Source organism: Glycine soja, chromosome 6 (genome assembly GCF_004193775.1).
Source record: "Glycine soja cultivar W05 chromosome 6, ASM419377v2, whole genome shotgun sequence".
NCBI lineage: Eukaryota > Viridiplantae > Streptophyta > Magnoliopsida > Fabales > Fabaceae > Glycine > Glycine soja.
Genome location: NC_041007.1, coordinates 13,933,587 through 13,949,090, shown reverse-complemented (window position 1 = coordinate 13,949,090; position 15,504 = coordinate 13,933,587). Strand labels below are relative to the sequence as shown.

Genomic DNA, 15,504 nt, shown 5'->3' with positions numbered 1-15,504 from the left:
TTTACATTTTTATAATATTTTTGGCATATATCAATAGCCATCTTCTTTTTATTTTTGAGACAGAGAAAATAAATCACCACCATTATATATCCCTCTACTGAAAAACACTTATATCAAAGTCCTATATACAGTGCTATCAAAGGAGACAATAACACTAAATATTATAAAATAAATAAATTATCTCCTGTATTTTACCGAGTACATAAATAAGTGTCCGTTTGGAGATCTGTTGGGAAGCCTGCGAACACACGTTTACCAAAAGATTTCTCCTTTTCTTCTCCGAACAACCGTTGGATGTGTCTCGTAACGCACGCTGCCGCAAACGTATAGCCAAAGTTGGTCGAGAGTTGTTCTCATATTCTGGTTATCGAATTGGCAAAGATACTTTTCAAAGGTCAATGACTAAATTAGGGTCGAATGACGATCGGTTTCAATCAAATATTCTAATAATATTAGAAAAAATAATATACATAAATTGATAATAATAAAAAATAAACTTCATTTCAAAGAATCATGAGTTATACTATTTCTTTTATAAAAAATCAAAATCACGTTTTCAAAGTTCTTTTTTTAAAAAAAAGTTTTAAGAGGTTAATTCATTAATTTTTATCAGTTTTCAATCCGTTTAGAGACTTTAAATTTGTTCAAGGACATGTCGATTTTTAGAAAGCGTTGAACTAGATACATGACCGGTTCCTAATCAAATTGATTGAATCCGGATTTCAAAACATTGGTTCTAATCAACAATTAACGATTTTGAGTTTTAGTCTTAATTAAAAGTATAATTATATTAAAATTTAATGATAAAAACTTTTATTTTGCTACTCATATTTAAATTAACTCAAAATAAACTCAAATATGCATGTCAGATGGATAATCACTTTATTACAATACAAAAGGTTAGGGCATACAGAAAAGGCAAAGAAAAAGATCTTTCTAACGCTGATAAGAACTTTTGTTAAATTAACTATTAACTGTGAAACATAAAATTTAGTCAAGTATTATCACCTTTACATGTTTGTTCTCGCTTCTTCCCTCAACCATCTTAATTAATTTGCTTTCTAATTCCGAGGCATAGCCTATATAATACGTACGCAAACATTCATTCATGTGCTTGTCATCACTCATCAGCCTCACTTAGAGTTGAAGAGAGAAGGCTTAATTAATAAGCAAATGGAAAGGCTAAATTTTATTAAAAATGGAGTGAGTAGATTGCCTCCAGGTTTTCGTTTCCAGCCAACAGATGAAGAGCTTGTGTTTCAGTACTTGAAATGTAAGATATTCTCGTGCCAGTTGCCAGCTTCAATCATTCCTGAGATTAATGTCAGCAAAAATGATCCTTGGGATTTGCCAGGTACCAAAGCTAGCTAGCTCGTATAATTAAGCAATTAACTCTCTAAACACAAACACAAGAAATTTACTTTTTTCTGAGCCTATTTTTTCCTAGAAGAATTAATTAATTGCATGTTATAACAACAATATGAAGAAGATTCTAAAGGTGTAACACAAAATCATTCATATTTCTTTTACTTAATGTTTAAGTTTTTAGATTATATAGCTGGCTCATGATATGGTATTAAAGTATATTTAACCCTTTATTGACCTATGATCACGTGGTCTAGAGACCCTAGACTTTGATTATTAATTTATATATTCACAAGAGACTAGTGCAACTTCAATCTTAAGCCAGCTAGAAAATACAAATAGAGCCAAACCAAACGAAATAGAAAAGTAATCAATCAATCAATCATTATTCATTAACGTGCCCTAATCAACGAAAATGTACTTACAACACTGAGCTCTTGTAATTGCATGCATGCATGTAACCGTAACTTGACTGTTCTAGTTTGGCGTATGTATTTATTTAGGAAATTGTGATGAGCAAGAGAGGTACTTTTTCAGCTCCAAGGAAGCCAAGTATCGAAACGGCAATCGTATGAACCGAACAACTAACTCTGGCTATTGGAAGGCAACAGGATCAGACAAAAAAATTTCATCATCAATAAGTAATATTGGTTTTGCGGGGCTTAGAAAAACTCTAGTATTTTATGAAGGAAAATCTCCAAATGGGTCTCGAACTGATTGGGTCATGCATGAATATCGACTCGTCAGCTTAGAAACTATTCCTTCCAATTCATCCCAGGTAAATTTCAATCATTAATTCTTAACTTTTGACTGTAAATTAAACTTGTATGATTTTATGAAAAAGGAGAAGCAATACTGTATATTAAGATATACTACTATATTATACACATGCAAACAATATTTATTTGTCAAATGCTTTTGGGTTGGCAGAACTATGCAAACGAGATAGGGGATTGGATTTTGTGTCGCATATTCATGAAGAAAAGAAGTATAGAAAGTGATAACAACAATACTGCTCCCAGAAAGAACAATGCAGTGACGAATTATGCTCAGGTGGCTCAGCCAAGATTCTTTGATTTTTTGAGTGTTCACAATTCAGCTCCTCCGGTTCCTATACAATATTCTTCTACATCCTCATCCTGTTCAAGTTCCAATAACGTTGTAGAGGCTTCTTCCCCTAATAACCACGAAGAAACAAGCAGCGGCTATGCTCATTTTTAAGTGCAATATATTGTATTAAGTAACTGATATCTCTTCCTTTTACCCTGCATATTTGTTTCCAATATTAAGTAAGGAAAATGAATCATATGCAATTCACGCTTATCATGGTCCCTATCATACTAGGAACCAGCAGGATTTCATGTTTTTTCTAGTAATTTTTCTCTTTCTTTTTTATTTTTCAAGTCATGTCTAGTATATTATAATTTCTATATATTAATTGCACTATATATGGATGTTGTTATAACTCTATATTATAGATGATCGGTTATTTAATATTCAGTGTTGATTATTTTCTTACCCCAAAAAGGTTAGTAGGCGGAGGAACCACCATGTGATATGTTTGGATAACCTGCAGAGGATCGAAAGAGAGATTCTTAGATGGGCATATGATCTAACATATAACGGGGCTCAAACCAATTACGGAAACATGCAATGTACAGGGTTGAAAAATGCACTTACATTAAAAAAATTACATCTGCACGTGTACATTTTTTAGTTTAATAGTTACGCACGGATAATATGAAATAAATTTATACTATTGACCATTGATGAATTATAAATAGTATAACTTTAAGTTAGTACAAAAATTAACAGTTTGTTGTCTGTGATTAAATATTAATATAAAATTATTTTATAATGTTAGTGTATAACTTATTTTTTAAAATTTTTATTATTTGATCAATATTTTTAGATTGTTGTTTATCTAAAAATTACTTGCTTCATATATATATATATATATATATATATATATATATATATATATATATATATATATATATATGCTAATTGTTTGACTTAAGTAAAAAAGAGTATATTTATATATACATTAAATTCATTATCTTAATTAGGATGGTCTCACTTTGACCAAAACGAAAGGTAAATTAGTCAAAATACACGCACCACCTAACCTGAATACTAGATTATTAATTAAATAGATTAGTAACTATTCAAAATTAAATTTTATTAATTCAAACCATTGAATTAAAAAATATTTTTTTCTACAAAAATTAAAAGCTCTTACACAATAAATTAAATTTACAATTGTTTATAAAATTTTATGACTTTATCAAACAAATTCAATTTAATATATAATATATTTTAAAAATATAAATAAATGTTAACTATAAGATTAATTAACTATAAATATTTTATTTATTTAAAAATTGATGTAAATGATTATTGAGATAATATAAAAAATTAATACATAAGATTATTGAAATTTAATATATACAAAAAATTATTAAAAGGAATAACTACCGAGAATATAATTTTTTTAATGATAACAGATTAATAGGAAAAAAATAATATAGTAGGATTTTTTAAAATGATAATATAATAGGTACTTGAAAATAGAAATTCACGAATCTTTAACAGGAGAAATTTCTGTGTGACGTAAAGTATAAAACAAAAATAGAATCAAACACAATAATCCTTTGTAATCCCAAATATTTACGAGGAGAATCCCAAATATGTATTTTGAATATATTAGTATTCATCCTGATGTACAACAACTAAATATGTTCTGATCCCAAATATGTTGTACAACAACTCATTAAAGGGTTCCTTTGCTGAAAATGTCACGACAACGTGTGTGTCTATATATATATATTGATCTGCCTCCTTAAGGCAGACTTGAAAAGTACTATGTCATCGACAAAAATAAGTTGGGAAACAAAGGATCTAGACGTAGATAACTTGAAGCCTTTGTGAAGGATAATTTTTCTAACAAAAGTATCAGATTAGGCTCCTTTTGCAAGTTATTTATCAATAGGAGTCTCTTTTTAAACATTTTTTCGGAGATCTGTTTTCAAACATTTTTCTTACACGAGGCATTAAATTGTTGCACTAATAGAATTGCGCAATAGGTTGTGCCAATGTAAGTGGCGCAACTACTTTTAGACAGACTTTTGACAGCGTGTGTAATGTTGACCAGCTGAAAAGGTATTGTGTCATGTCAGTTGGAACAACCCTTTGCTCAAATGCCCTAGGTACAACGTATTGCGTCACTACTACCGGTGCAATACATGCCTATATAACCCCATCCCCCCTTCCTTTCATCCACACACACTTTCTGGTACATTATTTCCACATCTCTCTAAATTTCTTTCTCTCTATATTACATTGTGACAGCTTTGTTGATATTTCTTCGGTGGGGTGAAAATCAGTAATATATTTATTAATTTGCATTATTTTTTATGTTATTATTATTAATGAAAATTGTTGATGACATTATTGATTTATTTTGTAGGTTTTATTATAAAAATGAGTTCTTCGATTATTGTTCTGGTTTATTTGAATGGAAGAATATTTCAAAGTGACGAAGACATCACATTTGAAGGCCCTAAAGAGGCTATTCAAATTAAACGTGATGTAACTTTTGATGGGTTAAAAAAAAGAATTCGTGATAAGGTAAAATTAGATAAAAATGAAAGTATATCTATTATGACTTGCCGATTTTTAGTTGCAGGTAAATATATTGCATTACAAATTTGTGACGATGAAGATTTTGAAACAATGATTGAAAGTTTTCAACAATAACAAGAAATGGGTGTCATTGAATTGTGCGTTGAAGTAGATATTGTCGGTGCTTCTGCGTTGAATGTGACAAATTCGCTATTATCATGTGGGAATAATATAACTGTCAATGAATCAAAAGTTCTAAGATTTGCAACAAATTTAGATGAAGATTCTAACAATGATGATTATATGATATCTAATTCATATGTTGAGGACTCGTTGGATGAGGAAGAAGATATCGATGATATATCTAACACAAATGAAGAAGCTACCCGCATGATCCAACCCCTTACAATCATGCAACCAAGAAAAGGTATATTTAATTAAATAATATTTTAATCTTATAATAGCACTTACAATCTTATAATATTGTAATCTTATAATTTTTTAAACCATTAATGGACATTAAATAGCACTAAAAGAGACTTGTTTTCATAAATATTTTTGAGAAAGAACCGTATATTAAGATTTTTTTGCATGTGGAAGTGAGACTGCATTTTGGGAATCTGCTTCTCATTATAGTAACATTAATTGGAGTCATCCCGATGAAAAAGACATCCATGGTTTCGATATGGCATCAACCTTCAATATTGGCCAAGAATTATTTGTTGGCATGAAATTTGAAAGCAAAAATGTAGTGAAAAATGCACTACAACAGTATGTTATGAAGGTGCACCAAACTTTTAAAGTTCTTGAATCAAAATCACAAAAATATGTCGTTTGCTACCCAAATCGAAGTGATGACATCCCATGTGCTTTTTATATGAGAGCAATTGTATCTAAAAAAACTGATACATGGAAAGTTATGCAGTGGGGGGACCACACACATGTTTGAATATGAATATAACACCAGACCATGACAAGCATGATTCTGATTTGATTGCCACGTGTGTAGTAGGTATGATTTTAACTATTTTATTTTATTCATGTTTTTTTATCATTGATTTAGTTTATGTTGATAATTAATTTTTGTTATAATTATTTTCATAGGGATGATTAAAGAAGATCCGTCATTGAAAATTTCTTTGATTCAAGAAAGGATCAGTGGTATGTTTAACTATAAAATTTCATACAGAAAGGCCTGGAAGGCTAAACAAAAGGCCATTATGATAGAATATGGTGATTGGGATGAATCTTATGACCAACTTTCATCATGGCTAAAGCACATGAAAAATCATTGTTCAGGATCATATTATCAAATATATGACGATGATTTTGTAGTTGGCAATACTGTAAGTCGTGAATACTATCAGTTCCATCGAGTATTTTGGACTTTCGGTCAATGTAAAGAGGCTTTCAAGTATTGCAAGTCAATCATACAAGTCGACGGTACATTCTTGTATGGAAAATATCGTGGGACGCTGTTAATGACAACAACACAAGATGGAAATGGCTATGTTCTTCCGCTCGCATTTGTTGTGGTTAAGGGAGAAATATTAACAGCATGGTCATGGTTTTTGGCACACATGCGTGAACATGTCACAGATAAAGATGATATATGTCTCATTTCTGATCGTCATGCAAGTATAAAGTCATTCGTTGCTAATGAAGCACTTGGGTGGCAACCTCCCCATGCTTATCATGTTTAATGTGTGCGACATATCGCAAGCAATTTCAACCAGAAGTTCAAGAATGAGAAACAAAAAGAAATGTTGAAAAATTAGGTAAGATTTGACTTATAATATATCTTATTTTTTATGATAATTTTACTGAAATTGGTAATTGATAATGTGCAGGATACATTCCTTGCAAGCATATATTCGATAGGAATTTTGATAAATTTTGTGATTTGAGTCCTGCCATAAAAACATGGATCGACAAGATTTCAAAAGAAAAATGGGCCATGGCATATGACAAAGGATGACGTAGGTACGGTCATATGACAACTAATCTATCTGAATGTGTAAATAAAATTTTTAGAGGTTGCCGCAACATATCAATAACTGTCCTTGTGAAGTCAACATACAATAGATGTCAGCAGTATTTTATAGACAGTGGTCGTAAAGCTCAAAGAGAATTACAAAGAGGTAAGATTTGTTATTCAAAGGTTATGAATGAGATTCAGAAAAATCAAGAAAAAGCTTGTTCTCACATTGCCCGCATTTATGATATTCAAAGAATGATGTTTGAAGTTAAGGAGGCTTTCAATCCTATCTTTCAACTAGGTGGACAAAAGTGGTTAGTTAACTTAAATGACCGTTACTGTCAATGCCGTCAATTTAACTTAAATAACTACAGGATTCCACATTTGAAGAAAGCGATGTTAGAAAGTGAAAATCAATTACCTATTGAAATGTGATCTTGCACTAGTGCAAGATATTTTTTGTTGTTTGGATTAACTTTCATTTTTATCATAGACATTTAATTATATAAATTTAAATTTTTTAGTGTTTGGTCAATTTCATTTCAACCTTGCAATGTTGTGATTTCGTTCCAATGAATATTATAATTATAATTGTGGTGCAATTTTAGTTCCAATGAATATTTCAATTAGTATTAACGCGTATCATGTAGATACTAAATTAGTAAAGAAAAAAAACAAAAACAATGCATTTGACTCCATGTATTCTCATTTATCAAGCTACCAAAATCTATTGCGTTAAAAAAATCACTACTAAGAAATACAAAATAATTAATCCTCTAAAAAGACAAATTCTTACCAAGAGATTTTATACCACAAGTCATCTTAAGTTATCTATGCATATTTAATAAAACTTTGGAAGATAAATCTTTATCAGAGCCCTTACTTCTACTTTAAGGCCCTTTTCATCTGAACTTTCATCATCATCATCATCAGGAAATTTGTTCAAAGCGAATCCACAATCTGTAGGAAGATTTAAAATCTATATCAAGTATTGGTTTTTGTTTTAATGTGACATCAATAGAGGCTTCATCTTATGCCTCTATTGGGTCTTGAACCACCTTTAAATCCATGGAATCTTGAACTATCTTTGAAAATATAGAGTCTTCATCATCTTTTGTATCCATGGAATCTTTAACAATCTCATCATCAATGGAGTCTTGAATTATTTTTGAAAATGTAGAGTCTTCATCATCTTGTATATCATCAGCTTGAACTATCTCCAAATCCATGGAATCTTTTACTATTTATGAAAATAGTGTCTTTGACATTCTTCATTGCTTTTGAAAAAAAAACTTCTCAACTTTTTATAAAAATATGTCACTGTTTTGTGAGTAATCCACATTGAGACAAATTCACCCGTGCAAGCATTATGTACTTTGGGCTAAATATTGGAAATGTTAGTGTTACTTGGAATCTTGTAATTAATATATACTCCGAAACGGTAAATAAACGTGCCTTTGGAAACTGAAGTTATGAATCGATAAGAGTATTCTTGGAAAGATGCATTTAATGCTTCATTGGTTTTCTAGACTTATATTTTGGAATACATTTTTATCTCTAAAATGACTTATATTTTAGAACAGAGGGAGTAGCATACTTCACATTGTGATGTCAATCTAGAAAATGCCCTCTTTTTAAGAAGTTCAAAAAGTCAGAATAGAAATATGAACTACGGGGAACGATTTCTTCTAGAAAAAACTATTGGGCATGATTTCATGCCAAAAATGAATGAAGACACAAATCTCACATAAAATACATTTTTAGTATTTTGATTATATTCAACAAGACATTTTAATTAAATTTTTATTTTTTATTATCTAGAAAACTTGTTTGATTATTTAGTAAATAAGTTTTTTTAGTAATTTTTAGCATTTTTTAAAACACTACTTGAAATAGTATTTTTTAAAACATTAACTTTTATTTTTTTTATATTTTCTTTCACTTTTATTCTCGATATATTTATTAATCTTTCTTGTTACATTTTTTAATTATTTTTTTGTCATATTATATCTTTTAACTACTTTAACAAAATTTTATTAAACACTTACAATTTAATAAGTTAATTTTTCAATCAGACCTTTATCAACTAACTTTTTAGCTACTAGCTAATTTTTCAATTAATTTTACTAAACATAATTATTGTTCAACATTATTTTATTTAGTGTTTCATTCAAAACTATTTTTAAATTTTTTATTATTATAATTCTAAGCTTTTAGTTTGTGATAATATATTTTGTTGTGGATAGTAAAAGATTTAATTTAATTACTATGTTTCTTATTTATTCCTTTTTTTTTAAATTGTTAATTTTAAAAAATATTTTTTAATTTTAAATGAGTTAATTCGTTTAATTCACAGTGATAGATTGAATAAGACTAGTTTTTTGTATAATCAACCTTTAAGTAAGCCGGATTTCACCATTATCCACGACAGCTCTAGTTTTTGCCCCTAGTATTAATAATGCATAGTCAATACTGAATAGTGATAGTTTGGGTAGTTTTTTATATAAGGGGAAAGGGGTTAATTTCTTCTTTTAGTTTACGCTCCACAAAAAGAAATTATGATTCCTTCTAATGGAAATTACACTCTTACATTCAAATATACACGGTGGCTAAAAACCAAACACTTTTCTCGTAACTAATTTCAGGAGTCGCGTCTCAACCAAATTATAGTAAAAAAGTAAAAACAGACAGAAAGCCAGATTGCAAGAGAAGCGTCGCATCGTTTCACCGCACCGGTCCGGCACAGCCGAAAGAAATTAAAACGGCGTTTTCCCATTACGGCCGCAAAAAAATACAAATAAAAGAATTGTAAGAAAGAATACATCACTCACACTAGTCTCTGTGAAAAGCGACACGACACAACACAACACAAGCTTTATTCTTTTTCTTCGCTTCTTCTGTACAGCACCCAAGGTGAGTTATTAGTGAGTGAACAAGGAACACCTTATTCTTCTTCTCGTTCAAGGGGCTTTTTTGTTGTTCTCCCCGTCTGTGACTCACTGTTTTAGGGTTTGGTCAATTGGTGACAGATTGAAGATGATAGACCTTGCGCGCGTGCAGAAGGAGCTTGTGGAATGCAGCAAGGACGCGGAGGGATCGGGCATCAAAGTCAGCCCCAAAAACGACAACCTTGTTCTCTTGATCGGCACCATTCCTGGCCCCGTCGGAACTCCATATGAAGGGGGCATTTTCCAGATTGATATCACATTGCCTGGTACCATAATATCTTATTCCCCTCTTGTTTCTTTATCGATTAACCTAAATTGTCGTTTTTTTTGTCACCCTAGGGTTTTCATTTTGCAATTCCGCTCAATTGAGGTTCTTGATTAGCTTCACGTTTTTTTTCCTGTTGATCTTCTTGCAGATGGGTACCCGTTTGAACCCCCCAAGATGCAGTTTAAAACCAAAGTTTGGTACGAAAGGAAATTGTTATTGACTGTTCTGTTCTGTTTCTGTTTTTTTTTTTTTAATGGCTTGAATTTGATGTGGGGGTATGGGGCATGGTGTTCTTGAAGAAGTTGATCTTGTGAAATTTTTGGTTTTTTGTTTCTGTGCAATTCTCTGTGGATATGGAAAAGAGGGGAAAGTTTGTGGTTTTGTTTAGTGTGGAAACTCCTTACACTTTTTTGTTTGAGAAATTGATAATTTGTAATGTAATACAAGGATGCAGGTAGGGTTTGAATGGGAAGATTAACTTTTCCTAAACCTATTTGTTGTCGTATATTTGTTGATGACGTAGACAATTGTCGGGAGGGGTCTTGTACTAGGGTTCATCTGGTTTGATTTTGTTATAGACCCCGCTTCAGGTTCATTTCATTTTAACCTACTAGATATAAGAGAAGCTTAATATGCTGATCCTCTTCATGGGATAGAATATGGTAGTGTGTGGCACTTTTCCACCGGAGATCTGTTGACATTACGGGTTCTGTATTTCATCTTTTGTGAATACCCCCCCTCATTGATTATTTCAACAACAAAAGTCTTATTTATTCCACTAAGTGAGGTTGATTACATGGATTACATAATGTCATTTGACTCATTTTCTATTGTGAGTGATCCACTATATTGACAAGTTTTACGCTGACTCTTAAAGGACCTAAAAACCCTTTTCCGTTACCTAGGCTTGGGGCCAGTTATCAATTGTCATACCATAGATGGAGTTCCCTCGCTCATAATTAAACTGGCAAAATATATATCTTGTGCTTGTTTCGATATTCTCATTCATTATTACAACAACAAAGGGGTTACCTACATTGATTATACAACGCCATTCAGCTCAGTTTTTGTTGTGAGTGATTCATGTTAGGAATATTAACGAGGTTTATGTTGGTTACCGAGGGTTTAACACAACCCTCATTCATTTAACATAATATATGTCTCGTGTTTGTTTTGATGTTTAATTGAATTTGGAGAATAGTGAGTTTGCCAGAAGTTCTGTGGCAAACTTGAGGTTTCAATTGCTCTGTGTTAGGAGTTCTGGCTTCTGAAGAAGCTTTTCATGTTTGATTTTATTTTCTATCTCAACCTCTATGAAATGAACAATTTCTTATGCATTGCAAATATAATATTTAATGCATTACTATGGCATAATAATCTGTTTGGTTGATTAATGTGTGAATGTTTTTTGCGTATGTTAAACATTGAAGGCACCCTAATATCAGCAGCCAAAGTGGAGCTATTTGCCTGGATATCTTGAAGGACCAGTGGAGCCCAGCACTCACTCTGAAGACTGCACTTCTTTCTGTGCAAGCACTTCTCTCTGCTCCTCAGCCTGATGATCCTCAAGATGCCGTGGTGGCACAGCAGGTCTGACTCTTTCTTTTGTGTAGTTGTGTCTCTACTCTTGTGAAAAGTTTCTTCTTATATCCTTTATGTGTGGAACTGCCAAAGCTTAATATATTGAAGATTATATACTTGTCTAGGTTTTGCTAGATTAACTTCTGTTAATATTGCTTTTTTTTTTAAGTCCTGTCATTATAATCGTGTGGCTATCTATATGGATAATGCAGTATCTGAAAGACTATCAGACATTTGTTAACACTGCTCGCTACTGGACAGAAAGTTTTGCCAAGGCTTCGTCTCGTGGGATTGAAGATAAGGTACTAAGCTTGCTTCCTTTCTTTATTATTGGAATTATATTATGGATGCACGTTATTGAGCGTATTTAAATGGGCCTGCCAACATGTGACAGTGTCTTATAACATTCATGCAGGGCATTCTTTATTACTTTCTTACATGGATTTGTTTTGCATAAATTTATAGTTTAGTTTATTGTTTTACACAAGCATCTACTTTTATGTATTTTGTTGTTAAATACTTCATTTACTAAAGAGATTTTAATAATATCCTGGTGATCTAGTTGGTATTAGACAGTGGTTTTATGATAAACCCAAAACTTTTATTTACAATCAATCATTTTTATGAATGTTATAATCTTATACCAAAATTGTGTTTTGTATTTGAAAAATGAATTGCATTGCTGCCTATAACCTGTTTTCTAATAATGATGTACTTTTGATTTGAAAAGTGCAAAATTATGAAAATTTAATATCCATTGTTAATGAATCAATTATGACAATACGTATATATGATAATTTTGTAATGCTTTTAATTTCTTTTATTTTTGGTACAGGTACAGAAACTCGTTGAGATGGGATTTCCAGAAGCTCGAGTAAGGAGCATTTTGGAAGCTGTTGGTGGTGATGAAAACATGGCCCTTGAAAGGTTGCTGTAGATCATGGTCAAGTTTAGGAAGACGTGTCTCCATAATATGATGGAACCATATAGACAATAGGTTTTAAATTGAATAGAGTCATATAAATCTACTTGGAATATCGTATAGTCCTTTTGTTTTACTTTTCTCCTCCTTGGAAACTACAGTTCTCGACTATTTCCTGATTATTATATATATCAGCTATGAAATTAAATACCTTGTTGGCAAGGTTTCTGCTTCATGGATGAATCGTTTAATTACTGCATTGACGGTGTATTAAGCAGGTTTACGTGACTGAAGTGGATGTAAGTGTTTGTTGAGGATGAAAGGCAAAATGCATTGATGATTTACGTGGAAGTTTGCTTTATGCAAATTATTTTAACGAAGTACTTGTAAGTTGAAAGTACATAAATGATTCCTAATGTTGCATTTCCACATTAATCCACTACTTGCAATAAATCATGAATTAAATTATATCGATGACGATAATGGCTAGGGAGAATATTAGGTTAAAATGTAATTTTTTTCTTATATTTTTTTGTAAAATATGTGATTTTAGTTCTTTTATTTTTTAATTGAGATATTTTATCATATTTTTAAAAAGTTTGTAATGTTAGTCTCCTATTTTTTAGTTGACACATTTTGTTTTTTATTTTTAAAAAAATTATAATTTTAGTTCTTTTAACAAATTTTAAAGGTTAATTTATGTATTTTGTATATTCTATAAACGTTGACCAACATATTTATTTTTTTATTTACATGACAAATATTTTTTTAATTATTTAATTGCTAACCAATTTAATTTATTAAAAAAAGTATAGTCAGGTTTGAAATTGAAAAAAAAAAGAGCTAAAATCGTGGATTAAAAGTGAATGACAATGTTTCAATTAAAATATAGAAGGATTCAAATTGTGAACTTTTTAAAAAGGGAAGACAAAATGTCTCAATTAAAAATAAGAAGGATGAAAATCGTGGATTTAAAAAAAATAGGATGATAAAAATTACATTTTAGTCTATATATTAAAAAATAAATATTATATACCTAATAAAATACGATCAATTTATATTTTTATACTTCAAAATTAAATTCATTGTGATGATCAAAATTATAAATATTATATAATCATTTATTACTATAAATTATTTTGTGTTTTATCATTAAATAACTAAAGAAACTCTTATTTTTCGAGGCTAAACATAACAATTATCGAATAACTATAAACAAATTAGGTAAAGATGTATAAAACATATAAATATTAAATCATATCATGATAAATATGATAATAATTAGTTATTATTTATTGTTATCAAGATAAAAAAATAGTATTATAAGAACATATTATATGTTATTTAATAATTAGTTATTAACAATTCAACATGTTATAGGAACTGTTAATAAAAAAACCTTCTTAATCGAGTCAAACTGGGCCAACGTAGTTTGGCTCACCAAGTTTTACCAAATCCGATTGGGTCAAACTAGGTCACTTGCATTTTCGGTCCTATACCCTAATCAGACAACTCAGAACATCTGGGCAAACTAGTCTAATCGACCGGGTTAGGCTAGTAGTTTATAACTATGCATGAACTAAGTTGGGACACATTGAAATAAAAAAAACTAAAAAATAAAGCAAAAGAAGCTTCAAATATGCCACTAGGGTCAAAGTCACTCCGAAAGTCGTGGTCAATGGCGACAGAGGAAGCACACGAAGATCTAAAACCCATCATTGTCGCACTTAGGAAGCCATTGCCAATGGTGAGTTGATGACTGCATTATCACTAACAAACGCGTCCTCTACAGTGACTTCAACATCATGGTGTTGTGCTTGTGACCTTAATTTGGGGTTACAACAACAACGTTTAAGGAGGTAAGGAAGAGAAGAATATGAAAAGGAGAATGAGCATGAAAATAAGAGAATAGAGGAAGGAAAAGAAAGGGACAAAAGAGAATAGGCTTTGTCGTGGTGGCTATACTTGTAGCCACACTCCCCTTGGCAAACAATGGAGAAAAATCAAGAAGAAGATAAAAGGGGAAAAAAGGGAAAATTTGGAAAAGAGAAGGAAAAAAAAAAGTTTTGCATTATGCGTAACAAGTTATACTTACGCACCCTAGCCACTGTCTATATCGACACTTAAACCCAAACCAAATATGCAATTTCTAGCTAATATGTTGTTATAATTGGTTAACAAATGTCTTTGAAGCCATGGCATCAAGAAGGTTTCTTAACTATGATTAACAATAGGCTTTTACTTCTTGTACCTTCCTTTTTGATTCTTGCACCTCCCAAAAGACCAAAATGGATAGAACTACCTCTTACTAGAATGTTCCCCCTACACCAACCACCTCCATCGACACCCTCCCCTTCGACGAAGCCTTCATCTGCGGTGAAACCACCGTCACCAACACACAACGAATTTAACGCACAAAGAAACCATCCACAATAGAAAAGGTAGTAGGGCGACACAATGAGGAGATCTACACGCAGAAGTGCGCATGCCAGTTCGCTCTCTTCACCTATGATAATGAGTGACAGTCAGGTGCAACGTGGATGATGGCAGGGTGATCCAATGGAGATGATGGGTGGTAAGGCGAAGGATGAGTTTGGTGTAAGGTCTTAAGCAACATGCAAGCAAACCACTATGAGGAAGAGGTTGAGCATTTATTTTTTCCAAACATCTTTTCGAAACAAACTTTCCAAATGTATAAAAATATACTTCCAAAAAGGCCTTCTCAAAAACTAAAAAAAAATAGTATATTTTAGAAGCCTTTTCAGAAGTATATTTTTATACTTATGGAAAGGTTGTTCCAAAAGTAAATTTTTATATT

General features: G+C 31.2%; 2 protein-coding genes across 2 annotated transcripts; both read left to right on the top strand.

Annotated features, from left to right (window-relative positions):
• Nucleotides 1-1,095: 1,095 nt before the first annotated feature.
• On the top strand, nucleotides 1,096-2,835 carry LOC114416079 (NAC domain-containing protein 83-like). The gene is made up of 3 exons (XM_028380958.1): nucleotides 1,096-1,354; nucleotides 1,869-2,143; nucleotides 2,296-2,835. The coding sequence occupies exons 1-3, from the start codon at nucleotides 1,174-1,176 to the stop codon at nucleotides 2,584-2,586; spliced, it is 747 nt and encodes a 248-aa protein (XP_028236759.1). The 5' UTR covers nucleotides 1,096-1,173; the 3' UTR covers nucleotides 2,587-2,835.
• Nucleotides 2,836-9,610: 6,775 nt separating this feature from the next.
• Nucleotides 9,611-12,921, top strand: LOC114416078 (ubiquitin-conjugating enzyme E2 27-like). Its single transcript, XM_028380957.1, has 6 exons — nucleotides 9,611-9,880; nucleotides 9,997-10,181; nucleotides 10,332-10,380; nucleotides 11,614-11,773; nucleotides 11,977-12,066; nucleotides 12,600-12,921. The coding sequence occupies exons 2-6, from the start codon at nucleotides 10,004-10,006 to the stop codon at nucleotides 12,699-12,701; spliced, it is 579 nt and encodes a 192-aa protein (XP_028236758.1). The 5' UTR covers nucleotides 9,611-9,880; nucleotides 9,997-10,003; the 3' UTR covers nucleotides 12,702-12,921.
• The last annotated feature ends 2,583 nt before the right edge of the window (nucleotides 12,922-15,504 follow it).

Coding starts and splice junctions, on each gene's coding strand:
- LOC114416079 (XM_028380958.1), top strand. CDS start 1,174: ATGGAAAGGCTAAATTTTATTAAAAATGGAGTGAGTAGATTGCCTCCA. Junction 1,355..1,868: donor TGATCCTTGGGATTTGCCAG/GTACCAAAGCTA, acceptor GTATTTATTTAG/GAAATTGTGATGAGCAAGAG. Junction 2,144..2,295: donor TTCCTTCCAATTCATCCCAG/GTAAATTTCAAT, acceptor TTGGGTTGGCAG/AACTATGCAAACGAGATAGG.
- LOC114416078 (XM_028380957.1), top strand. CDS start 10,004: ATGATAGACCTTGCGCGCGTGCAGAAGGAGCTTGTGGAATGCAGCAAG. Junction 10,381..11,613: donor CAGTTTAAAACCAAAGTTTG/GTACGAAAGGAA, acceptor TAAACATTGAAG/GCACCCTAATATCAGCAGCC. Junction 11,774..11,976: donor ATGCCGTGGTGGCACAGCAG/GTCTGACTCTTT, acceptor TGGATAATGCAG/TATCTGAAAGACTATCAGAC.